This window comes from Tasmannia lanceolata, unplaced genomic scaffold (assembly GCF_043159265.1).
Source record: "Tasmannia lanceolata isolate RefF3 unplaced genomic scaffold, GAP_Taslan_0.1 ptg000037l, whole genome shotgun sequence".
NCBI classification, from domain to species: Eukaryota; Viridiplantae; Streptophyta; class Magnoliopsida; order Canellales; family Winteraceae; genus Tasmannia; species Tasmannia lanceolata.
Window position 1 is genome coordinate 32,136,776 of NW_027518714.1, and position 27,991 is coordinate 32,164,766.

Below are 27,991 nucleotides of genomic sequence, written 5' to 3' on the forward strand. Positions count from 1 at the left end.
TACTTTAGGGAATAACACGATGTGTAACCATCCCTTTTCTCTCTTTTTATTTTACTATGGGATTTTATTATTACCCCCTTTTTTGTAAAATTTCGAGTCCTACACGCTGGCTTTCACCAAAACAATTCCTTTTCTCTAAACTACCGTTTACATTCATGGAACTTCCATTTTAAGATCCGTAAATATTGAAACCGTTGCCCATTTTACCATCAATAATATTAAAATTAAGATTTGTCTACCTTTTAGAGTGTTCATTTTAATTTTATCCTCCATCATTCTACACTTGGATACCCCATTTTATACCATCCAAGCTATTGAATCATAACACTTTGTCCTTTCATTATACCCCCAATTCTGAAATGTTCTTAAGTTCCACTTCTAATATTAGAGAGAATTATAAACTGACAGTTGCATGTGGTTAGCTCAATTGTTGGCGTAAACTGATTTCACCTAAAATAGATTTTAGCTGAAATAAATATAGATAAACTGCATGTATCTAATTACATTGTTTGGATGGCATCCTTTAATTTTCTTGAAAAAAGATATTTGTCCATAAATATCCACTAAAGGGAGTTTTTTTTCCAAAGCGAAGTATCATATTAGTTTAAAAATCCCAAGTTCTGTTAACTATCCAAACCAAATGGTCCATGATTCCTTTGAGTTCCCATTTAATCATTCAAATTCCATATCACTGACATGCTATTTCTTGCATGGTTTAGAAGGAAACCCATACAAATATTCGATAAAGTAGGCTGCGGAAGAGTGTGTAATGACCTCTGAACAAATAAGTAGCAGTGTTTTGTCAAGCTGGGGACTTGGGCGGGGCCTCCTGATTGTCAACCTTTGCTTTTTTTCTCCTTTCTACAGTGAGCTCAGAATCCAGTAATAACCTATGTTGCATTAGATCTAACAACCGAGATCGCAAGTGTTTGTTCATGACCGTCATGTGCTTCGTCATGCTCATTGCCCACAACCGATTCTCCACACTAGTCTCCGCCTTCATTTGTATTGCCTCAGGTGTTCTTCCTTGCTGCCAATGTTAAGAAAAGCACCCATCATTACACCATTCATGTCACACAAATTAACTAAAAAAAAACATAGACTATCAGGCTTGCATTGCATATATTCTTGAATAAAAGCAAGCAAGTATTCGTTTTTTTTCTTTTTTTTTCCAATTTTCCGATTGGCAAGCCATTAGTATTGGAATAAAACGTTGAGAAAGAGTTCTTGAACCAAAGATGAGTACAGCAAGGTTGAAACCTTGACTTGGAGTCATCTTCCAAAATTGACTGTCAAAAAAAAAAAAAAACCACTTTTACCTTGGCAACCATGTGTTACTTGTTGACTTCTTTACAATATTCAAATTTAAAAAACTCATTGATAGACTTGGAACTCGGCAAATTCAACTCAGTTTGGCTGGTCTCAGGAGTCCGAAGTTTCATTTTATAAAATCCCACCCGAGTTTATGATCAATACAAGTGGGCTTTAACAAAATCAGTTTTTAATTTACTTGAATAACTCAGACTGGGAAGTGGAAGACTAATTTCCAGGTCATTTCCGGGATTTTGATCATTACTGGAAAATTTAAATCAGAAGGTTGATTAATTTGGGCTATAGCATTTAAACCCACCTCGAGATCAAGAATCTGTTGGTTCAGCAAATCAGAGCTTCGGAAACAGGAAGAGAACACAGGATCTTCCAGTGAGCAGTATGTGGGTAGAAGAGTGGTTGTTCCCTCATATGCGTTTGTCAACTGAGAAGCCTTGTCCAACAAAGAAACACGGAGCTGATGGGAACTTTTATGGCTTTCTGCTGCGGAAAATGATGATTGTGGTATCACCATGAGATTTGTTATACGTCCTGTGTACAAAACGTAGGAATTTACATTACAATGTGAGAAGTGTCCAAAGTAGTCAACGGTTAAAATACATCCATATAATAGGATTATCATACTAAGACATATTAGGAAAACTCCATCAATGGAAAGGCCATGAAGAGCAATTTAAAGACCATAGCACAATTTATGTTGTTGCAGTTGATATTTTCCTCCATTGAAAGTTTCTTTTGGTAGGTAAGTTGGGATTGAACCTCTGAGCTCTAGTTGGATGAACAAAGCCTTGACCATTGAGCTAGAGGCTCAATCCCCCTCCATTGAAAGTTATCTACAATAACAACGAATAGTTGCTTACGGTGCAAGCATATTTAAGAAAATTTTACTTAAAACTAAATTAGAAGAGAACATTAGACACCAATTTTCTTTAACTAGTTCTCTTGAGAGATTTTCTAATCAAAATAAATACTACTTGAGTACTTTTGAGGTGAGGTAGTTCTGTGACTTCTAAAAAAATGAGCAACGTTTGGTCTCGTGTGCCACAGTTTCTGTTTTACGACTTGAAAGATATTTTCCCTAACACAAGTGTGTTTCAGTTATATATTTATTAATTATAAAAAGGCTATCCTAATAGGAAAATCCTAATAATCAACCCTACATGCAATGTTTAAAAATTAGGACTCAAATGAGAACTTGGCCAAGGTATAAAAGGAGCCAACTTGAGCAAGTGAATGTTAGCTGCGGTCAACTTTTCATTCAGGCACATCAAAGAAGTTTTGCATTAACTTGGTAGGGAAAAACTTGGGCAAAACTACATCTTCAATGAATACTTGGCCAGGGTAAAATTGAGTCGACTATAGCAAGCCGATGGTTGACTCACGGAGTTTTTGAACAGTGCCTACATGTGTGTGATCTGGACCATTGATCTGGTTGTCTACCATGAATCTGCTTCATCACCACTGATCCAACCATGATCTAAAGTCCTAGCCCCTTGATCAAATGACAACTTTTAGGATTCTATCAAGAGATGCTTAATATTAATGATTGTTAGAATTGATCTAGTGGATTAGCCAATTGCCATGCATGGGGCTAACACCATGTGGTAGCCCCATTATGACACACCATATCAATGGTACCATCAACCACATGATTCCCATGTGGGACCCAAGGCTAACAATTAGTGCTTGCCTCATGATGGCCCATCATAACAATGTTCCCAATCACCCAAATGTGTGCCATGTGGAACCCAAGGTTGATCATTATGATCAAACCAATCCCAACTGTCATCGTAGCATAGTCAATCTTATTGATAAGCATAAACCTCCATTTCGTTTTTCATTTCTAGTGTACTTTGTCATTATGTCCTATCCAATTTTTTTCTCTTCGGTTAGTGCAAGTTATGCCTTTTTTCTAGTATAAGAAGATATGGTAGTATGATGTAAAACAACAATTGACACAAACAGATCTGAATTACCCTTCCTATGGTCGAATCTCCGAGCAATCTGCCAACTCGATACAGCCCAAAGACACGCAGTGCAATCCTCGGATGCAGAGATCAGCCACAATCCACTTAAACTGAATGACAAAGCAGTGATAGGTCCCCTGTATAGTCCAGAGGATGTATTATTTCAGTATCGTACTGTGTGCGCGCGCATGCGTGCGTGCAATTATACCTACTTACGTAAAAAAAAAAGTGCTGGCAGTTGCAAAGAAAAGCTCAAGATGAAATTTGCTAGGAACAATTATTATAATGTATACAAAAAAAAATACTAAGAAATTTAGAGACAACACATTCCAAAGTTAGGACTTCGATCTTCTTGATGATTACAAAGAAACGTATACTCATAAAATAAAGCAGGATTTATGATAAGTTCATGAAGACCCACAGAGGCCTCATTTGGATGCGGTTTGTAGAGTTTTTTAAACATAGAGAGAGAGGGGGGGGAGATGTGCAAACAGTGGCAGTAAAACCTAGGGAGTAAGAAAACTAATTCTTGTAAAACTAATATCTAATCCTAGTGCTTGTACCTCTAATACGAAGCTGATGCAGAACTAGAAGAAAGATATTTGCTACAAAGGGACTCTAATCTAGCTGGTCTAGGATTTTAGCAACTTTTCATTAATAAAATCAGATCTAACTATTAATTTGCCCTTATATCTCATATCTAGGTTAATCACAACATTTTTTTTGAAATGGGAGGTTGTGGATCCCGAATCTAAGGGAGCGCGCCATCGCGCCTCTCCGCACCTCCCCACACATCGGGGGGTGTTCGCTTGGGGTTTTTGTCCTTTTTTGTTTCTTTTGGTCGGGGCGGGGGGGAGTTGTAAATGTCTTCATTTGCTGAACTTGGGATAAAGATCTGAATTTCACAGAAAAGAAATTCTCAGAGTCGCCATCTAGGTTAGGGCCTAGAACCCATGCCTGCATTTCTGATGAACTAGGGATAAATATTTGAACTTTATAAGAAAGGCAGTGACCAAAGTTATCATCTAGGTTAGGGCCTAGAACTGTTTTCAGGCATGGTCTCGACAAGAATCTGGGAAAGGGATATGGTTACATTCGGGGATGGTATTAGGTACCCCCACGCCCGGGTAAACCCGGTCTCTTTGACTTGACTCGGCGGTTTGGAGAAAACTTAGCAAAATTAGTTTTAAGCCCTTGTTACGATTAAGCTTATTCCCTGGTTGGGTGTTAAAGAGAAAGAAATAAAGAAAATTTGAAAAAGGAAGAGAGTGGGTCGATCCTCTACTGTACCAGAAAGAGAGACTTTGCTATGTGCCCTGGGACTTAGGATAATTCCCAAGTTTTATAGCCACCCTCGATCTCGATAGAGCGGAAAGTAAATGACAGAAAAGAAATGACTGAAAGTAAAGAAAAAGGGTTTCAACTCTTTAACACCTTAGGAGCACAAAGCTCTCTTGTCTATCTCTCATCACCTATGAAAGGGTCTGAGATGGAGTGGTGAGATAAGGAGAAAGAAAGGAATCCTATCAGTAAAATGAGGGGATTTGGACTATAAGGTTTGGGGCCGTAGGATCCTCACCTTTGCTACCCACTTACGAGTTTTGTAAATGAAATACAGGAAGCTGGTAAATATACCTAGCAAGAAAATGGTGTTGCTCTTAGAATTTCGGCAGAGTGCCAGCGTTCTAGAGCTCGCTATAGTGTGATGTCGCTCTGAGTCCTCAGATTTTAGGCAGAGTGCCAACGCCTGGGGTTTGTAAGGAATTTCGGGAGAAACTGGGTAGTCAGGTATGACAGTATATCAGTTTCTTGGGAAATTCCAAAAGCTTCTCTAGTATTTCTCTCTTCTTTCTCTCTTTTCAAAAGAAAATAAAAGAAAACTAGAAATTTTGAAGGAAACTGATTTCTAGGAAAAGAAAAAGCTGAAAATCAAAATCCAGATGATTCATATATGGTTTTTAATTTTCCAAGTTGCGATTTCCCTCTGACAAAATGTCAGGTTGGCCGCCCAAATCACAGTTATTTGCAAGCCAGAATTGCAGGTTGGGATTTTTCATCACAGACTCCAATTTCCAATCACAGCTTGCGATTTCAGAAAATCACAGGTGGGTAAGGAGGGGATTCTAAAAAACAGTTTTTTTATTCCCGAAATTGATTCTTTGTTTCCGAGAGTGATTCTCAGTTCCAGGGAAGCATTTTTTGCTTCAAAAGTTAATTTTGGTTCAGTGCCGTGTAGAAAACGGTCTTTTTGGTGGTGCCGTAAAAGGCGGGTGCCGTAAAAGGCGGGTGCCGTGTGAAGACGGGTTTCAGTTTAACTTTGAAAGAAATTCGTTTTAAGGAAATCTTTTTCATTCTGGAAACTAGAGAAAGATCGAGAGAAAGACCAGAGAAGCTTCGGGATTCATCATAGGAATCGTCCTCACGACAACCTATCATTAGTACGGCCTCTACAAAATGGGGTGTCTATAGAGGTTAATCACAACGATTCACAGTAAAATTACCCAATCTAACCGTTGGATCTGGAGATCATTTTAATCCCTAATTTTGATGGTCGAGATTAACTCAATCCGATATTCATATTTAAGATTATATTCGTTCAATCTTATCTTTAAGATGATTATGGTAAAACCTAAATATCCAAGTAAACTTTAAAATTCGAAATAAATAAGCAAAGAAGTTCACAATGCCTGATGATTGATATTAATCAATACGATGGCTAGAATTATGATCATAGTTGATAATTAGATCCCTTGGGGCGCTTGGAGTAAAAGTAATATTCCATACCTTTTTTTAATGGCTTCCAGACCAACTTTTCTATCTTCGAAATAGAGTTCCATATGAAATTTCTAGTTTCCATCAAGAAGAGAATAAGGAAAAAAGCTTAGATTGTACCTTTAGAAGATGAAAGGGTCAGGTCATCATACTTAGATCAGTTGGAGAATCACTTATCCAAGAGTTATGTAGAAGAGTGTTTTCTTCATTAGTTATACCAAACATGTTGTAGCCCTAAGACTTTACATCATTTATATAGACCTTTAGTCTAACTTGTAGACACTTCCTAAAAGTTAAAACTCAAGACATGTGGGCCCTCTTGGGGAAATCACTAAACTCTAGATAATTCTATCAAAAACTCTAGATAATTCTCTCAAAAACCCTAAACTCTTGGGGCCCCATCCTTTATTCAAATTCACTTATGTGGTTTAAGTGAATTGAAAAGAAAAGAAAAATGCCATGTAATGACTTAACTCTCTATCCCCACATAATTTGTTTCAGAACCGACTAAAATTTCTTTAAGAAGAAAAAGATAGAAATACCCCTATGAACTCACAACACCATAAATGAAGCAAATGATGGTCCCCATGGTTAGAATAAAAAAAGAGACTCTTTAACACTGATGATGGTCCCCATCATTTAGATAACAAGAAACTTGTTAAAGTTAGTTATATAGCTTGAACCATTTCTAAATAGGACTGTAATCTGCTTGAAGATTTAAATGCAAGATAAAGCTCATAAAGTAGGATTCATGAGAAGTTCGTAGATAAATGGAGACTTCATTTGGATGTTTGATAGTTACTTAACTATAATAGGATGTTAAGATAATTCTAGCTTTAGGATATTCAAATGATGTAATGGTATAGTTTGGTTTAAGGTTTTGGTTATATTTTGATAGTTTAAGTTGTTTATCTTTCCCAAAATTTTGTACTGTATTGTATTAGCACGTCATTTCTTACTTTTAAGGTAATCTTTTAGGATATTGTCTATTAGCCTAGGTAGTTGACTTATAGTTTAGTGTTTTGTTTTATAGTTTAGGATTTTATCCTATAGTCTAGGATTCTGTCCTGTAGCCCTTTAACTTAAGATTCTCCTATTCATTGCAGGGTTTGTGATAGGGATACGGGATACCTGGAATACTTGGAACCCACCCCTATTGTCTCACCCTTAGGAGACTTGTTTAGTCTCATTAGCAATTTTTTCTCCCCTTCTTTACCCTTCGATACTAACTTAGTCTCACTAGCAGTACACCCCCTATAGTCTCTTCCCTTGTCAATAGTTATAGACTGACTAGGTCTTTAGTTTATTCCTTATCCTATCATTGCAAGGGCTGTGATAGGGATACCTGGAGCCCATCCTTAGGAGACTTGCCTAGTCTCATTAATAGAATACCCCCTATGATTTATTCCCCTTACTCATTAGAGACTAATTTAGCCTTTTAGCTTATCTATCTATCATTGCAGGGCTGTGATAGGGATACCTGGAGCCCACCCTTAGAAGACTGACCTAGTCTCAATAGCACTCTATTCCTCTTTTCTCCTTTGTTCTTTTCGAGACTAACTTAGTGTCATTAGTCATTTACTCCCTATAGTTCTCTTCCTTACTAGAGACTTGTTTAGTCTTATAGATACTTCTTTTCTATCATTGCAAGGGCAATGATAAGGTCACTTGGAGCCCATCCTAGTCTCTTTTCCCTTCCTTCCCTAGAGACTAGCTAAGTCTTATAGTTTATTCCTTATTCATTCTATCATTGCTAGGGGCAATGATAAAGCTACTTGGAGCCCACTCTAGTTATCTATTCCTCTTCTAGGAGACTTAGCCTCATTAGCAACTCTTTTTAGAGTCATCCTTTAGGATACTATCTAATAACCTAGGAGTCAGTTCTATAGTCTAGGAATCAGTCCGATAACTGAGAGTCAGTCCTATATTCTAGGAATCAGTCCTGTAACCTAGGAATCAGTCCTATAGCCTAGGACTCTGTCCTATAGTCTAGGAGTCTGTCCATTAGCTTAGGAATCTGTCATATAGTCTAGGAGTCTGTCCATTAGCTTAGGAGTCGGTCCTTTAGTTTAGGAGTCTGTCCTCAAATTTAGGATTATGTTCCCTAGTTTAGGAAGCTGTCTAGGTATCTGCCCCTAGGTTAGGGCGATGATGAGGATACTCGAAGCCTTCCATTATCTCTCCCTTTCTTTAGAGACTGCATTAATCTTATTAGATTCTGTCTATTCATTTCTTAGGATCTTAGCATCGTATAGGGACTCTTATTCATTCATTTTGGGATTCCCTTTAGCTTTAGGGATTCTGTCCTTAGTATCGACCTTTCGCCAAGTAGTGTATCACGGATGTCAGTCTTATAGGTTCCCTTTAGCTAAAAGGGTGAAAATACTTAAAACTACAAAAACACTAAAAAATGCTAAAAATCTCAAAACAACTTAAAAAACACTGAGAACGTATTTGGAAAAGCTGTTTCCGAACTATGTTGGCTTGATCCCTTTCCACAAGGTACGTAGGCAGCTTCGGTTCACCCAAGTCCAGTCAAACCTTTCACAAAACCTTTTTAAACAAAACCTTTTTCAAAACCTTGCTTTCAAAATTAATAAAATGGTTTTCGAAAACCTAAGGAAAAAACAGTTTTCAACCAATAACAAGGAAGAAAACGCGGTTGTCGACGGCACTACGAAATCAACACTCTAATGTGAGTTGGTTTAATTGGACACAGGCTATAGGTAATGATGATTGCCCTCTCTAGCCTATCAAGCCTAACCCCCTTTTCTTTTGCTCATTGATTCTTTCATTTGTATATTGACATATTTAGCATAGCTTTGCTTAGATCACATGCTTATACTTGCTTATTCATTTGCATGCTACTGGTTATTGCTTTCTTATTTTGATCACATGATTATTCATGCTTAGCTGTAGCATTATCTATCTCTTTCTTACTCTGATCACATGCTCACTCACATGCTTCTTTTTTTTTGATGGGCAAGCTGGGGTTAGGCAGGACCCCTACCAGAATTCATTGAAAAGAAAAGAAATACAGATTAAGGTGGCTCGCATGCTTAGCTGTAGCATTATTTGATTCTTCTTTATCATTATCTGCTAATATCTGCTTATTATATCTGTAGCATGTGATTGTTTACTGCATTCTTAGATGATATTTGCTAGGCCGTAGTGGAGACAAGTATCAGGGTCACATGACAATGGAGATGCACTAATCTTTCCCGCCTCCTCATCAGAGATGTGAAGATCATTTATTTTGTACATAAGGTCTGTATATTTGAAAGGGGGAGACGACGGACTCTAGTGTTTCTTCCAATATTGGGTGGAACTGATATCAATCCTCCCTAGGTTGTGGATGGTTTTTCTTTTCTTTTGTGGATGTGATTGCTCATCCCGGAGCTATGTATGTTGTAGATAGGTCGTCTTCTCGGGGATGCTTGTTCCCATTTTACCTTTTCGTCCAAAATTCTTTAAAACTAATAAAAATGGCATTAGAGACCGAGTTTCTTGGGCAAGTGGGGTGCCTAACACCTTCCCCAATCGTAACCAGGCACGAACCCTTCCTGTTGGGACTTCCTTTATCCATATTCATAGAGTTCATTTATGGGTTCCAGGCCTTCATCCTGGATGGCGACTCTAGTCATTAGTTTCCCATCAGATCCTTGGATTTATGTGGGAACATTTATTTAGGTACGTCTTGGTTTTGGGTCTTCACTCCAAATTAAGTGGTATCGCACGCCATTACTCATACTGTGAGGGCGACATTCGAGAGCCACACAGAGCTCTCCATCTCCTGTGGAGATTGAGGTGGCGGGGTCTCATCCCGCTGTCGCCTTGAGGGTCCCACATGACTATTCATTAAAATAGGTAGAAACAGAACTGGAAGTAGAAATAGAAATAGAAACTAAAAGTGCAAAGATGAATGCATGAGATTACCCTAAGACCACACGGCATTTCAAACCCCCTCTCATTCATTTTTTTCTCTTTTAATCCTCATTTCATGGCATTTATATGCCGGCCGTTGATGTTGACCATGTAGACCCCCACCCATATTTGGGTGCAGCCTAGGTAGGATTTCTTCGGTCATCCTGTCTACCAGGTCCACCTGAATGCATCACCAGCCCAATGTCGTACGCTTTCCTCGGGGTGGCTTTTGAAATCTCGTCCAAGGTTGGCTCCCTGCCTCTCTCCCACATCCTAAATTGTAGATGCATCATGAATTTATACGTACATCTTCCATGTCTGTTATGAGGGGTTTTTACTTCCACCTGTCATGGTTAGCAATTTCCTTGGCCATAATATTTTTCAACAGTTTATTTAAGATAGAACACAAACCATCAATTTAACAATAGTAAGAGATAATCAAATAGAAGGCTAAGAGTTCTATCTACGAAATGAGATTATAATGACAAAATCATTCTTGAAACCATTATTATGAAAGTCACTATCAGTTGCCTTGGATTTTGGATGAAGATCGAGATGAAAGCTCTATGTATCAGTCAGAAAGTAATTCTATATAATTTACAAATCAAGCGTGTTACCATTCGTTCAAATGTTCAATTCTTTTCTACTAAACTTGTTCGTCTTAATCTATTAGTTTCAACTTATTAACTCTATTCTAAACTATCTCTACACATAAACCTCTTAAAAGAAACACCATTCGTATTTATGCCAAATTTATTTCTAAAACTCATAGAGGCTTCAACTTAAACCTAAGTGTTTATTTTTCTTAAAGCAATTGTTATAACACATTCTATTATTAATAATAAATCTGATTTCCTTTTGAAAACCAAAATAAAATAATTATTTAACCTTTTTAGGTGCTGAATTTAATGAAAATCAGCCCTTAAGGGCTTCTATATTATTAATACATACTATATCTTCTATGAAAAACAAAATACATGCATTATATACCTAGTATATAAAAAGGTCTACATAAAACAGCCCATAAAAACACTCGTACATGCTGATTTTTCGAAAATCAGCCCCTTTAGGGCTTAATTATACACACACACACACACACACACACACACACACACACACACACAAACATCACATACGACAGCTTATATAAGTCATATAATTCATATATAGTGGGATCTTTACAAAATAGCCCATAAATACATTGTTTTTGTGCTGATTTTGCTGAAAAACAATCATGAAACTATATACAACACACCTAGGTATCATATCTTTCATTGAAAAACATCATACATAATCTATACGACAAGTACTCAATGAAATCATAAAAAAACAGCCCTTACTGTGTGCTGATTTTGTGAGAAAACAATAATAAAACCCTCTTTAAATCACACGTATGGATTGAAACATCTGTAAACAAACCCTTCAACACGTTAAAGTAGATCTAATGATAGTTCACATAAGAAAAACATGATTTCTACATTAAAAACCCTAAAAAGAGAATAAAAAACTCTTTTCTTGATCCAAAAGAAAGCAAAAATCAACAAGGAACTACCACTAGAACCCTAGTTTGGACAACCAAGAACAAATAAAAGCAAAAACATCCAATTCGAGCAAGAAATAGGAAAAACGGATTTTTCAGGCAGTTACTCGAAGGCCAAAAATTGAATTGATGAAAAAAACATAGCCCTCTTTTTCTTTTCTTCTTCATTTCTTTTTCTTTTATTCTTCTTTTCTTCTACTTTCTTTCTTTTCTTTTCTCTCTCTCTCTCTCTCTCTCTCTCTCTCTCTCTCTCTCTCTCTCTCTCTCTCTCGGTTTGCTCTTCTTGGGCGTGCGCAAGTGGGTTTGAAAACCCACGATTTGGGTTTTTAATACCCACTTTGATTTGTGTGTTAAGTTGTTCCCTATTCAAATTCTTTCACTAACAGCAAGAGTCCAAGTTGTGTAGGTATTTAATCCTATGTTTAGTAAATAAAATAAAGAAACTAAGATTTAAAAATTTTTTAAAAATATATGCCCTAGTAGGACAAATCCTGTCATAAGGCCCCACCTTAACGGAGAAAATCCATAACTTCATCAAATTGCATCCAAATCGCAAAATCTTGGGCCCGTCTAATACATAATTGAAAAACCCATCTAACCGAGCCTAAATCACATCGAACATACAAGATTTGATGTCCCAAAAGTGAGCTATAAATAAAATCATGGGAATACACTATGAGCGGTCGATTTTCCCCAATCTCTTGATTTCTTGAAGATCAAGGGGGATCGATACTTAAATGACGTAATATGTCATCCATTCTAGCTTGATCGATGGTCCGAGGGATCCGATAATCGATCCAACGGCCCGAAAGGCTCCAATTAACAACTCTAGACTGTTAATCTTTGATCGAAGGATCGATGGCCAAGATTTAATTAAAGTTATTAATTTTCCCAACCCTTAGTGGAGCGGGTCATTACACACATGGACAAAGGCTTTACACATAAAATAGATGGTAAGATTTGTAAGAACAATTAACTTTCATTGTGATTTTTCAATCTACATTTAGACGATTCAAAAAATTGTTCATGTCAATTTGATGCTCATATTCTGATTATCCTGTTCAAGAAATATTAATTGTCATAATGTGTGCTTAGTCTTTAAGTCTTTCAACAAATTTGAATCCATAAATTATAACATGCATTGTCCAGGAAGCTGTTTTTATTTTTAGACTAGAATTTAAAATCTCTAATCCTTTAATATAATTGAAACTTTCACTCGTTAGAAAGAAAAAAAAACAATAGCATACATTACTTGTGTCCTCTTAGTACTGTCGATTGATCCTCTGAAACAATGGGAGGACTTTCTTGTAGTCCTATATCGAGTGCATTAATAAATATTCTTCCATCAGAACTTCCTGAAAACAACTGCTGCTCCCCAGGATCAAGAACAATTGCAGTTACGGCTAATGAGAATGAATGAGTTTGGAGAAACCTTCCTATAATCAAGTCCCAAACCTATAAAAAAACTGAATCGGTTGGAAGAAAAAAATATTGGCTAAATGCAGAAGAAATTTTGCTCCTTGATGCAAATTCTCAGATGACTATAAGGGAAAGAGACATAAACAAAGAACACATGTTCACCCAATAACTATCTTTGTAATTCGTTGGAAACATCTAAAATGGCATGTAGAACTTTTTCTTTTGCTGCTAAACATAAGTTGAATTTGGTAATACGTCCTCATTTAAGCATTTTAACTACAAACTGTAATGCTAAACATAAATTGAATTTGGATAGACTAAATAGGTAAATTAGATTTCCTCCTCAAGCACCATACATCCACATTTAAGTTTTGTAACTACAAATTTAAGCCTGAAGTTAAGAATAAACTAAGAGCACCAACATGTAGCTTGAGCCAACTATAGTTCCCAAACAACTGTTTTTTTAACTAATGATTGCACTTTTTAACTCCTTTCTTTTTTTTTAAAAAGAATGTAGTTTTAACCTAAGTTGCATTAAGTGAAAGCAGTAAGAGATGACCGAGTGGAAGTCCTACAAGCATATGTATATATTTATTTAAAAGAGCAAACATGTGTAGATATTAACTTATTTGTTAAACTTTGTTGAAGAAACTTTGAATATGTAGATTTCGAAGTGAGAAAAACTGCAAACAGTATAAAACTGAAAAAGTCAAAAGGGTTCAGAAGACACGCGCATTGCTACTACTAAGGTTCAAGTCTACTTTAACCATAAACAAGGTATCAGTGATTAAACCTTCTGTAATTATTTATAGCCTCGTTCATATTCAGGATGACAGAAAAAGAATACCTGAAACCAATAAGTTAGGTGGTATTCATGATTGCATTCTGAACCAGTCAATCAATAAAAATTAGAAAATGTTTAAAATATAGGACATTTCCAGTTGACCTTGCAAGTGCCATCCAAGGAGCTCGATATCAGCATTGAACTGGACCCACCTCCAGATGTTGATAACAAACCAGTTATAGAGGATTCATGCTCTGACCAAGAATGAAAAGGAGTGAAGCTTCCACTTGGTTGAGAATCTGACTTCTCTAGCACACTTCCATTGGATTGATCAGAGCAACATATCATAATAAAAGACATATCATAATAAAAGAGTCCAATTGCTTTTGTATTAAGAATTCAACAGACCTTGATAAGCATAAAATATCCATATTCCATATTAAGGATGGATATTTTGTCCTTACCTGATCATGGTCCAAACACAAATCACACCATCCTCAGCTCCAGAAATGAGAAGAGAGGAATCATCAGAAAGTGCTAGACAGCTCAATGATTTGTGATGAGCATGCCAATTTTTAAGCAGTTTTCCACTTGAAACCTACAAAATAGAAAGACTATTAATGTCTTAAGAAGAAACCAGTCACTATTGGTTGTCATTGGAACAACTTCTGTTTAAATAAAGCATATCTCCATACTTTCCAGCCAAATCTTATTGTAAACCAGCACTATGCGTTGGAGATGACTACAGATGCCAAAGAAAGGGTGGTCCAGTGTACGAGGCTTCCGCCATTGCAGGGTCTGGGGAGGGCTAGATGCACGCAGCCTTACCCCTGATTTGCAAAGAGGCTGTATCTGATGACTCCAGAATTCACAATGTCCAAGGTAATAAAGGCATGGTGTACAAGCATTCCTAGAGGTTAATAGGATAAGTCTGGGTAACAACACAGTAAAACGATACTTCATACACATGTCTGAAGTTATAGTGCTTGGTATATGGTATCTAAGATTAGCTTGCAGAAAATTGCCCAAGTACTGAGAAAGAACCTTACTATAAAATATGCAAGATTTGCTACTACAGAGCACAAGTGAAGTTAAAATAAATCTAGCATGGCAATGTGCTGAATCAAATGAAAGAGGAAAATCTAAGAAACACCATTAACAGCAAAGATGGAGTACAGACCACGGGGAACTATGAAGATTAGCACCAGAAAAAGCCAAGAATTAACTGTATCTGTGGGTATGCATATGCATGCGGTTATAATGTAAAAAACTAAAAAGGATGAAAAACATCTTTACCTCCCAAACATACACATTCCCAGAAGGAGCTCCACCGACAAGAAAGAATCCATCCTTTGTGCAGGACATTGGCCCAATAGATTCTATTGGGTAGTTCCTGTGTAGTGCTTGAGGCTGAACTTGCAAGAAAGACAATTTCAATAATAATGAGGATCATTCAACTGTATGGTGGATGTTTCTATTCAGTTTTCATAGGAATAATTCACTCTAGAAGCTAAAATAAAAAAGAGGGCAATGCAAAAGAAGCAACTTCAAAATTATATGGGATATAAGAAATGCCCGGAGCCTTTCTTTTATATTTCTTTTCAAGCATTAATTAGTCAATAACTCTTAAAGGGGAACACATAATTCATCAGCAAAATAGCTTTTATGTTTCACTTTCCCTTTTTGTCCCATTGGATTTTTTCATGGTAGAAAGGTGGGACATAATAGCAGAATAGAGAGCTTAAAATAATAAAAGAGCAAAACCACAACAAACGAATAAAAGTCCTGATATGCTCATCTTAATAGAAGGTGGATAGGTAGTAAGATAACTTCCGAATGGAACTGACAAACAATTCATATAGACAAAACACAGAGGGAATCCAGTAACAATATCGACAATCCCTGCCCATAAAAGCTGTAAAAACAGCTTCACACCCAGCACATAAAAATAATCCTCGATTAAGAATATAAAATTAAAAACAAACTAGAAGGAAACGGATGTCACCTTCTTCATAATGCAATCAAAACGTCAGCTTACCATAGGGATATCCCAACTCCAACCAAAAGAAGGAAGCTCGGAGCCTTGGATATTAATCTACTAGCGAAAAGAAAAGCATAATGCCATGAAAATCAACTTGAATTGTAAGAACAAATAAAAATTAGTATGTACTCACCACCAACAGTGTCTAGGTGGAACCACATGTAAAAGAAGAGAAAAGAATAACTAGGGTTCCATTTGGATGTACATAATATAGAAGTGATGTGGACAAAAATGATCAAGAACTTGTGGTGTGAAATATGTCCCTTACTCTTCAACTTCTCTTTTAATCATCTTACGTTTTAGGCATCAAATCTTGTCGGTTTTGGTATCATTAGAAAAGTTCTCTGATTCTCTATCTAACGAGCCACAGATCACGTGATTTGGATGTGATTTAAGGAACTTATAGGATTTTATAGATATGGTACATGTCTATTACGGGATCGAAGTAAATCTCATCCCCTTTGATGGTGATCGAAGTATTATATTCCTTGTGACTATGATTGAAGGGCCATTCTCTTCTTTATCTTGTCTATGTTGCCTCTGCTACTACGCAACAAGGTACTTCTAGGTTTTTGGACTTCTCCAGTTGGTATTAGAGCCGATTCTTTCTTTGGATTGAATGAATGAAAATTTGCCTTCAGGCTTTCGTGTTCTTTGAGAACTTTTGAGTATTTTCAGGTCGACTTCGGCAGGATCGAAGCAAATATCATCCCCTTCTATGGTGATCGAAGTATTGTATTCCTGATGCAGATTGTAGTCAGTAAGAGGCATATTTGCCCATTAGTATTCTTATTTCCATGTTTTAATTTTCTAGGATTTTATTTTCATGTGTTTTAGTTTTAGTGATTTTACCATCGAATTTATTTGCCTATATATAGGCTTCATGTATTAGGGATTTTTAGTTTTTGATGATTAATTGAATGGAATACAGATTTTCTCCCCTCTAATTCTTCTCTTCTTCTATTTATAGTTCTCTTCTTCCCTCATCTCTTCTTCCCCTATTCTTCATCTATTCTTCTCCTTCTGTTCTCTCCTCTTCTTCTATTACGAGTCACTTCTCACTGGAGCATCCAAAGGCCTACGTTGGATATTCCCAAACCATCTTAAGTGGTGCTCTCTCATCTTCTCCTCAATTGGTGCCACCCCCACCTTTTTACGGATTTCAACAACTGTAACCTAAACCTCTAAAACAGAAGTGAGGTGAGGTCCCTCGGGTGAGGGACCGAACTGAACGATCCCCTCCAAAAAGAACATTACTATGGTTTTGATTTGGGAAACCGCTCCCATGACGCTCCCAATCTGCTGCTATTACTCCATTAGTACCACCATCACCAACTTACTTGAATCAAACTCTTCCAACTGCTCAAAACTTCATTGGAGCAAGCACAGAGGAATCTTCAGAAGGCATGAGGAAAGAGGGCATGAAAATGAAGAAGGTTAGAAATTACTACTTTTTGATGTACTTAAATTTGGAAAGATTTATATGAGATAGTTAGAAATTACTATTTTTGGATGTACTTGAATTTTGAAAGACATGATGAAAATATTACATTAACGCTCCCATGACGATCCCAACCTTAGACTCTTCTAGATCCCTACGCTTCCCCGCACGCGCCCCCACACCCGCTTGGCGCTTCTATGATCCTAGCCCTATGCCTAACCTGAAATTCTCCCAAAATCTGCTACCCGAACCCCAAAATCATCACATCCCCTCATCTCACCACATCAACTCTCAGCCTAAATCCTCTGTATTAACCATAACCCTCTTCTCAAACCGTAACTCTAAACCCGATACCCTAACCTAACCCAAAAGCCATATCTTTTTTCCTAAAACCCTAACCCTAAACTCTTGAAACCCTAGCCTAAAACCTCACCTTCTTTCTGTTATCCACAAACCCCTTAAAAAAAAAAAAACCTAACCCGACCTGCACCGCCGCCGTGAGCCGCACCCATGTCTCCGTGTCCCACGCCATCGTTGCCACTCCATCATTTCTTTTTCCAGCACCTTCTCCTCCTCCACTCACTGGTTTCATTAGGAAGGAGGAAATCGATTTCCTTTTTTGCAAGGTTATAAATAAAGGAATTGTTATCTTTTCTAGAGAACTTCCCACTTTTTCCTTAGAATCCCCCTATTTTTCACTTATGCTCTGTTTGGTTGCTTGAAGTTGGCTGCGAGATTAGGAGAAGAAGAAGTCAAAGGGAATTAGACAAGCATGGAAGATGGGGAGAAGTTTAGAGGAAGAGTGGTAAGTAGTGTTTGGTTGCACGGCAATCCATGAGAAGATTAGCAGAAGATGTACGGGTGTCATTACCAAAATAGAGGGTTGAAGAGAGAGAAAGGGAAGAGAGATAAGGAGAGAAAAGATAATAAGACAAGAATCTTCTCCTAATCTTCTCCCCATATTCCACCTGTAAGCCCAAGGGTACATCCCACTCTTGTTTTGATGATCAACAACCTAAATTGATGGTAGTTTGCTAATGGCTTCTCTAGTGTTGTGTTTTAGACAGATTTTACTCAAGTCAACACTTGAAGCTAGAAGAACAAGGGCTAGTCTTGGAGAAAGTCAAGTATTGGTGGTTAACCTTCAAGCCATATGGTGTATTGAAGAAACAAGGGAACCACTAGCACAAGAACATGTTCAAAGACTATCTCAAGACAAAGGAAGACTCATGCAAGCACCCAAGAAGATTGAAGATCAAGAAGACTCAAGGTTCATATGTTTAGAATGCATAGGAGTCTTCTTGGCATTTAATGTTTGCATGTTTTGATGTTTTCAAATCATATTTAAAACTATTTTTCTAAGTGTATTAATGTATTTGAGTTAGAAAGTCCTCCTAAAGAGGTTGATGATCAAGGGAAAGGGAAACATATTCTATCCGGTCACCAAATTACCTAAATCATCGGTGATACCTCTAAAGGAGTCAAAACTAGGTCCCATTATAGAAATGTGTGTGAGTTTGCTGCATTTTTGTCACATATAGAGCCTAAGAGTATAGATGAGGCGGAGAAAGATGATTTTTGAATTATTGCCATGCAAGAGGAACTAAATCAATTCGAAAGAAACAAAATTTGGAAATTAGTTCCTAGACCTAGAGACCATCCCGTGATTGGCACTAGATGGGTCTATAGAAATAAGTTGGATGAACAAGGAAAAATTCAAAGGAACAAAGCTCGATTGGTAGCCCAAGGTTACAATAAAGAAGAATGAATCGATTATGATGAAATCTTTGCACCCGTAGCCCGGTTAGAAGCCATTACGATGCTTCTTGCATTTGCTTGCCATAGATGATTCAAGCTATATCAAATGGATGTCAAGAGTGCATTCCTAAATGGATACATAATAGAGGAAGTTTATGTTGAACAACCTCTCGGATTTGAAGATTTCAAATTTCCTAACCATGTCTATAAACTGGACAAAGCCTTGTATGGATTAAAGCAAGCTCCTAGAGCCTGGTATTATAGGCTTAGTTCATTCTTATTAAACAAGGGCTTTGATATGGGTAAGGTTGATAAAACCCTTTTCATCAAACGTCAAGGAAATGACATACTCATTATACAAGTATATGTTGATGATACCATATTTGGATCAACAAATGAGAGTATGTGTAAAGAGTTTGCTCAATACATGTAAGATGAATTTGAAATGAGCATGATGGGAGAACTCAAATATTTCCTAGGTCTGCAAATTCGTCAATTGAAAAATGGCATATTCATTAATCAAGAAAAATACATAAGAGAATTGCTTAAAAAATTTGGGATGGATAGCTCTCCAACAAAGCCTACTCCTATGAGTAAATCCACCAAACTAAGCAAAGATGATCTCGGCCCTTGTCAGTTTCTTGGTAGATCCCTTGTATCTTGGTTTAGTAAGAAGCAAAATTCAGTCGCCTTATCTACTACGGAGGCCGAATATATTGCGGCAGAAGCTTGTTGCGCACAAGTCCTTTGGATGACGAACACCTTAGAAGACTATAGTCTCAAATTTGATTGTGTTCCAATTCATTGTGACAATACAAGTGCGATCAATCTAACCAAGAACCCTATTCAACACTCTAGGACAAAGCATATAGAAATAATGCATCATTTTCTTAGAGATCATTAAAAAAAAGGTGACATATCAATTGAGTATATTCACACCGATGCTCAACTTGCTGACATATTCACCAAACCTTTAAGCGAAGAGAGATTTTGTGATCTTAGAAGTGGTTTGAATATGTGGTCACTTCAACAGGTAAAATAATTTTAAACTATGCATGCATATACATATATTCTATATACTTAATGGTTGTGTGTAATGGAGTGCATGGTCATGATGTTAATTTAATTTTAAAAATCTACTCAATTTGTACTCTTAGTCCTCTTACTTTGTAAGATGGAGAGTGTACACTCATTTTTCTAATTAAAACATCTAATCAATTGGCTTATTGCCTCATCAAGACCATGAACATGTCTATTTGCTTAATTAGTACTATAATTACTTACGCATGTATTCTACAAAAACAGGGGGAGAAAAAGGTTTTTAAAAAAAAAGGGTAAATTGATGTGACGAAAGGGGGAGAAGAAGGGTAAATTGATTATGTATGCATCTATGCTCTCTCATTCCATTTTTGTACTCCATGCATATGATTTCCCTAAGTCACCATGTTAGCTCTACCTATGCTTATCTTGTGCTCATTGTTATATGCTCTAAATAATTACATAAATACTTAATAATCATATTTATGATAAGCATATATTATGGGGGAGGCAAAATTTGCATAAATGTTTTATTAAGGGGGAGCCTCCAACCTCTTAATCAATTTAGGTTTGTCATCATCAAAAAGGGGGAGAATGTAAGCCCAAGGGTACATCCCACTCTTGTTTTGATGATCAACAAACCCAAATTGATGGTAGTTTGGTAATGGCTTCTCTAATGTTGTGTTTTAGACAGGTTTTACTCAAGTCAACATTTGAAGCTAGAAGAACAAGGGCTAGTCTTGGAGAAAGTCAAGTATTGGTGGTTAACTTTCAAGCCATATGGTGTATTGAATAAACAAGGGAACCACTAGCACAAGAACATGTTCAAAGACTATCTCAAGACAAAGGAAGATTCATGCAAGCACCCAAGAAGATTGAAGATCAAGAAGACTCAAGGTTCATATGTTTAGAATGCATAGGAGTCTTCTTGGCATTTAATGTTTGCATGTTTTGATGATTTCAAATCATATTTAAAACTATTTTTCTAAGTGTATTAATGTATTCGAAAACACATGTTTAAAGCCCAAAGACCAAGGCCCTAAGTCCCTCTCATAAATATTTTAAAATAAGTTTTTCAAGCAGGGCCGGTCGACCGCGGGATGCTACATGGCAGGGCATCTCGAAATTTATCGGGCCGGTAGACCGTGCCAACTCGGTCGACCGCGGGATGATTTCTCAAAATGACCGCGGGATGATTTCTCAATTTTGAGAAATCATCCAGGTTGGTCTCCGCGGACGACCGCTAACCCCTCGGTCGACCGCGATATTGTTTTCGAGCCAAAATATTTTTCAAACAGGTAGCGCTCGGAGGGTGACCGCGGTGACCCCGGTCGACTGCGGCAATAAAAATTTTAAAAATAAAAAAGAGGCGCCCGATAAGGGTGGGTGACCGCGGTGGCTTGGTCGACTGCGCCGGTTCGGCGAAAGAGCCGTTTGAACTTGTCAGTGGTAGGTGCAACTATCCCACCTACCCAGTTTTATTACGGTTTCGCCATTGAGGGTTTCTAAATCAACTATGGGTATTTAAACATGTAGAGAAACCTCATTTCACCTGTTGAGCATTTTATCAAACCCTAAAGCTTTACTCTTTGAAATCAAAAGGATTCTTCTTCAAAATCTCTTGAGCATTCAAACTTGCGTTCATTTCTAGCCAAGAGGTTCTCCCTAAGCTTTTAGTTTCAATCATTGGGAGGTTTGTGAGCTTTGAGAGTTGTATACGCCTACAAGAGGCTTGAGTGTGTTTTATTTTCCTTTATCCTTCTTTCATTTGTTTTTGAAATTGTAAAGAGGAGTTTCTTGCTTCAAGGCCGGAGTGCAATGGAGAAGAACGTCCTTGGAGGTGGATTTGTAATACAAGGGTGTGTCCCCTTGTTGAGGTGGTGAATGTTGTATACGCTTTGTGAGACGGCGTCAATGAGTCTCATCATAGTGGAGAAAATCCCAAGGAAAGGCCAAGTACTTGGGTAGTGGAGTAGGTCAAGTTGTGACCTAACCACTATAAATCAATGTGTGGTCTCCTTACTCCCTCTCTCTTGTGGTGTTGGTAATATCTTAACCTTCTATTTTGAATATAACTTGAACAAGGGTTAGAACTAATCAGGCTAATCTCACTTGCCCTAGCTTTTCAAATAGAAAATTTTGAAAACACCAATTCACCCCTCTCTCGGTTGTTGCCCTTTGGGATTTCACCACAAAAATGGAGAAAGATGGGGAGAAGATTAGAGGGGGAAATATTGTCACCACATAGGAAAAAAGCTAAAAATGATGTCTGGAAGTTGCCGGTGCTAAAAAGAGTTTGGGCAACCAAACATGCTTTGGGGAGGTGTCGGGAAGATCAGCGGCGTTTGAAATGCCGCTAATCTTCCCACCTTTGGAAACCAAACAGAGCATTACAGTTTCACATGACAGAAGGTGAGTGAGTGAGAAAAACAAAAAAGGGTTATATTCCCACCCCCCCTTCCGTTTTTTGTCTTTTTTTTTCTTTACTTGGTCACATACGTGCCCCCCTAACTCTGCATAGCCACCCCGCCTCCCCCGCCCTTTTATTATTGATGTAGTAATAGATTCAATCAAATCTCTTGCTCCTGCTTTGAAAAAAAACTAGTTGCTTCTCTCTCTCTCTCTCTCTCTCTCTCTCTCTCTCTCTCTCTCTTACATCTCACACTCTCTCTACACTCTCACCTTACCTCTATCGCTTTTCTCTCTCTTTCTCCCTCTATAATTTCAGTTCCCTCGTTTTCTCCCACTTTTACCATCTGATTTTTTTTCTTATATCTGATTGCACTTTCCCCACCATTACTTCTCTCACCTTTCCCTACATTTTATCTCTCTAGTTTCCCTCTCTTTATCAGCACTATTTACGCTCGAAATCTATGCGCAACTTCTACACGGAAGTTGTTCCACTATGCAAGCAAAGTTCATCCATCTATATTTCAATAGTATACAATGACTATCAACACAGTTTCAGGAGACATCTCAGCCGTCGGTTGAGTTCCATCTTTCGATCAATGCCTTCCCGATATCTGATCGACAAGGCAGCGACTTTCTAACGCCAACAGCAGTATACTGGACTGTTGGATTGTTTTGTTTCCAGGCCACCTGGGAGTCTGATTTATGATCCGCGAAAAGCATTGTGTTTCTTTCGATATGACATACAAATCAGACAGTTGATTTTATTTTTTGACACCAATCCCAAGGACTTCACCAGTTATTCTATATTTTGATGGATACGAGTGTCGATAGTTTTTTGCACCACGGGGTCCATATTTCTATAGTTATGATGACTACTACTATCCCTATGATGATTTAGAGGATGTGCTTCAAGAATGAATCAAGGAACTTGATGCATACCATAAGTACTATAGTTATGATCATCAAATAACCATTCGTCGAGTCAAGGATACATTATACAGCGACGCTAGGTCGAAATGGAGATTCTCCGTGCTAGAGTGCAATGACTTGGGTAAGCCACCATTCCGTCTATGGGAAGAGGTTCGTTATGAGTTCCTGAGAATTTATGCATATTAGTATCAACAGAGGATAATACGTGAGCGAGCAATGTATAAACAAAGATTAATGTGTGAAGAAGCCGCTTGGCGTAAAAGAGAAGCCGCAACCCGCCGTGAATGAGAAGCCGCATTTCCAGAGCGTCGCATACGTGAGTGGGGTTTGCAGAGCTGCTTAGCTATTTCCTCTCCCCCCACCTATTAATGATATTAGTTCCAACGATGACGAGAAGGAATTTGCTAACACTATTAAGGAGCCGCATGATGATCCAACTGACGTTATGGATGGGACTATTATAGTTGTTGAGCCCGAGATTATAACAGATACAAAGTCCATGATGGCAAATACATAATCAGAGATGGAAGATATAGTGCCAGAGAGTCCAGCAGTGATGAGGCATTGCCAAAGCATGCAGAGCATAAGCAGTTTTGAGGATGCAGATTCCATTTTAGTCCATGAGTACAGGATTGATTCTACGGTTGATGTTCCGATCGAGATGATTATGGAGGTTGAGACATAGGATTTCAGTACACATGATGATCATCTGAGGATTTTCAGCCTGATAGCACTGAGCCAGATACGGTTCTAACAAATGACTTTGTTGCTGATTTCATTGAGCCTGATGAGATACCGTTGGATGTTGATCTTTTAGAGTACGACCATGGATTGCTACTGCCCATAGCTATCAAGCCGATCCCACCGATCTAGGAGGAGTGTGTTGCTATCTTCCCAGCCAGTTTACCTCTCCAGAGTAGCTTGTGTTCATATGATTTTGCATGGGCGATTTCTTTCCTATCGCTCTGCCGGTATATCAGGCAACTCTCACGGTTGTCACAAGCATTAGACATTAGGAGTGCCTCCGACGGATTACGACTCTTACTACTTCAGTGGGTCGTCTACATATTTGATCCAAGCAGATTAGAACTCGAGGGCGAGTTCTTTTCAAGCAAGGGAGAATGACACAAATTGTAGGCCAATAAGGGGCATATTTGCCCATTAGGATTCTTATATCCATATTTTTATTTTCTAGGATTTTATTTCCATGTGTTTTAGTTTTAGTGACTTTATTTTCCATGGAATTTATTTGTCTATATATAGGCCTCATGAATTAGGGATTTTTAGTTTTTAATGATTAATTGATTGGAATACAGATTTTCTCCCCTCTAATTCTTCTCTTCTTCTATTTCTAGTTCTCTTCTTTTTCTCTATTCTTCGTCTATTATTCTCCTTCTCTTCTCTTCTTCTTTCTTTTCTCCCCTTCTTATATTTCTCTTCCCGGTTCTACATCAATTCCCTACAACGGTGATCAAAGGGTTCTTTTCTTCTTTATTTTTTCTACTTTGCCTCTGCTACTTTACGAGGAACCTTCTGGTTTTTTGGACTGCATCAATTGGTAACAGAGCAGATTCTTTCCTTGTTGAAGAAGAAGTTTGGTGGTGACCTTTGCATGGATTCATAATGGCTACAAAGTACCTTCGATCGCTTCAAAGGAGAGCTACAGAATGCCAAGACCGGGAGGAAACACCATACTTGAGATCATTTTATTATTATTTAGAGCAAAAAATCATAAATTGGGAGTCACCACCAATATATGATTATCATTCAAATGATGTATATTTAATCTTTGCTAAAAGTTTATATGATGAATCACTGGCTTTTGATGGTGATAAAGTGATCAGCAAATCACTTGAAGCGATGATTAATGTGCCCTATGAAATCATGAATGAAGAACTTAAAGAAATTAGATCTACAGCATGGAGATTAAACTGACGGGTAGATGTAGGAATATGAGGTCGATTTCTTCATCAATTGATACCGATCTATTTTTGTTAGATCATACATTGAAGCCTACAAAAGATACTTATTAATTCAAGCTGGTTCAAGATAAAGACAGATTATATTTTCGTCTTCAGAATTATGCAAAGTGATTTGATCCTCAAGAGTTTAAGTTGATGAATGTTCTTCGATAATTCAAAACTCAAGGACGAGTTTTTTGAACCATGGGAGTATGTTAGCGACAAAAACAATCCAGAACGTGCGGCGTGAAACAAGTCCCTTATTCTTCAACTTCTTTTTTTTGTCATCTTATTTGTAGCTTACGTTTTAGGCATCAAATCTAGTTGGTTTAACTTGATTTTTGTATCATTAGAAAGTTTTTTTTTAATTCCCTATCTAACGAGCCAATGATCACATGATTTGGATGTGATTTGAGGAAGCTTTGGGCTTTTTACGGATATGGCATATGTCTATTATGGGATCAAAGTAAATCCCATCTCCTTCAATGGTGATCAAAGTATTATAAATTCTCTACGACATGATCGAAGGGCCATTTTCTTCTTCATCTTGTGTATCTTACTTCTGCTGCTACGCAACAAGGTAGTTCAAGGTTTTTGGACTGCATCAAGAAGAAGGAAAGGAATGGAGATTCCCATTTCTTTACTTTCCTTTTCCTCTTGATTTGGCGGGCAAGTCCAGGATTGCATTTGAAAAATTCACAGTCCACAAGGAGTTTCATGTTAATAGAAAATGGCAACCAGACAATGTTCGGAAAAGGAAAACATTTACTTTGATTTTCCCAATTTTTGGTGCAACCAAAGGGAGATGGATGAATTACCAACCAAAGCTATTAATTTTCTAGAAAAATGCTACCAGCCCAATCTGTCTCATAACAATCCAAAATTAAGGACCCCAAACGAACATAAGACAAAAGAACCGGAAATAGTAAAAAGAATTATACTAAAATGCAAATAATGATATTTACAGAATAAGAAAAAAGTCTACAGCCAATTGTCTACAAGCAAGCACGGAAAGAACCTATGTAGCATAAGTACGGATACAAGTGTCGGAACCTAACATGGGTATCGAGTGTCGGATTCGGCAAAGCTCAAAAAGAAGGATTCATGGATTCACCAAAATATTTTGATCAATTTTCAATTTTTTTACATAATAATATGGTTATAACAAGTAATGTATTGAATATTTTAATAGGTTAGGTAGATATAATATTTTATTTCCATTTAAGAAACTCACCATCAGGATGCGTAAAACTCAAAACATAAGGTTCCTTTAAAAAAAAAACTCAAAACATATGGCAATTGTAAAGTTGTGGTAGTTGTATTCACAAACAACAGACAAAAGAGACCTAGAAGTGGCTTAGAGAATCTTGAAGTATTGGAATCCAAGATGTGTCCGACACGGATTTTTTGCACATTTAGAAGAATGTATGTAACAGTGGAGACCAAAAATTAGGAAAACAAAATTTTAGAAACAAATCAAATAGACATGAATCACTAAAAAAACAAAGGAAATCATAATTCCGTAGCATTCCAACCATGCTGATCATCTATCAAAAACCGAAAGACAAACAAAATGTAGATTAGATGGTATAGAAGCAAGTGGCCGGATACATAAACTTCTATTAAAAACACCCACAACCCAAAACAGTTCCACAACCCACTTCATCAATTGAAATTCACAAAACCAAATTCAGGAACCCATAAAAAGAGGTATCAAATCAAATAGCTACTATAATCATTAATAGTGCTATCCAAACCAATCACAATTCAAACACACAACATTGTCTGCTAACAATTTCCAAACAACCCATAATTAGAACGATAAATATTAATTAAAAAAAGAGTGAAGAGGAATCAACCATTCAAAATATCTGTTATCAGATGATATCTACAGACTATGGGCTAATCATAAAACAAAGCAGAACTTAAAAAAACCTTTAGTAAGAACAAGGGAGAAAATGGAGAAAATGAAATGGGTACATTACCTTATTCAAAGGCCAAATGAAGATGGCACCTCCTCCAAAGGATCGATGCTTGTGTACCTGAGAGGCTACAAGAAACTGATTTCTCAAGCAGATTAAGCCATGAGGAGGAGAAGCACAAGTGGGTATGTGAAGCAGATTATCTCCCGACTCCAAATCCCACATAGAAATCCCAGCACTCATGTTCTTATCAGAGCAAACAACCAAGGCCTCTCTGCCTCTGCCATGAGTTTCCACCATAACCTCTCACAAAAAATGCCACTTCTCTTCTCACTTCTCTACAGTGCTTATTTAATGAAGGTTTATAAATTGCCCCTGGTCTTTTGCTTGAATTTCTAAAGGGCAGTAATAAATTCGCCCCCTTCTATTACAATATTCACCCCCTACTTTTCAAAATGGACTGTACGGCCCACACCATAGGATGATCCAAACCGTACATTTGGGGTTACGATCATCCTATGAAAATGATTTTTTGGGGGCAAAACCTATTTACATTGTGGTCCATCAAATGGACGGTTTGGATCGTGTGGGCTGTACAGTCCATTTTGAAAAGTAGTGGGGTGAATATTCTAATAGAAGAGGGTGAATTTAACACCGCCCGTTTCTAAAATTCAACAGGCTAAAAGCGGGATTAAGACACTGCATGCTAGCGTTATGAAAAAAGGTATCATGATATATTCGGGAAAAAGACAA

At 37.4% G+C, this 27,991-nt stretch overlaps 1 protein-coding gene across 1 annotated transcript; it reads right to left on the reverse strand.

Moving 5' to 3' along the window:
* Nucleotides 1–618: 618 nt before the first annotated feature.
* LOC143861161 (protein ROOT INITIATION DEFECTIVE 3-like) lies at nucleotides 619–27,572 on the reverse strand. The gene is made up of 8 exons (XM_077372089.1): nucleotides 27,302–27,572; nucleotides 15,032–15,145; nucleotides 14,200–14,333; nucleotides 13,898–14,051; nucleotides 12,785–12,987; nucleotides 3,306–3,433; nucleotides 1,631–1,860; nucleotides 619–1,030 (listed from the first exon to the last, which is right to left on the reverse strand). The coding sequence occupies exons 1-8, from the start codon at nucleotides 27,536–27,538 to the stop codon at nucleotides 803–805; spliced, it is 1,428 nt and encodes a 475-aa protein (XP_077228204.1). The 5' UTR covers nucleotides 27,539–27,572; the 3' UTR covers nucleotides 619–802.
* Nucleotides 27,573–27,991: the final 419 nt, after the last annotated feature.

Coding starts and splice junctions, on each gene's coding strand:
- LOC143861161 (XM_077372089.1), bottom strand. CDS start 27,538: ATGGTGGAAACTCATGGCAGAGGCAGAGAGGCCTTGGTTGTTTGCTCT. Junction 15,146..27,301: donor TCATTTGGCCTTTGAATAAG/GTAATGTACCCA, acceptor TTGCAAGTTCAG/CCTCAAGCACTACACAGGAA. Junction 14,334..15,031: donor GGAATGTGTATGTTTGGGAG/GTAAAGATGTTT, acceptor TCTATTTTGTAG/GTTTCAAGTGGAAAACTGCT.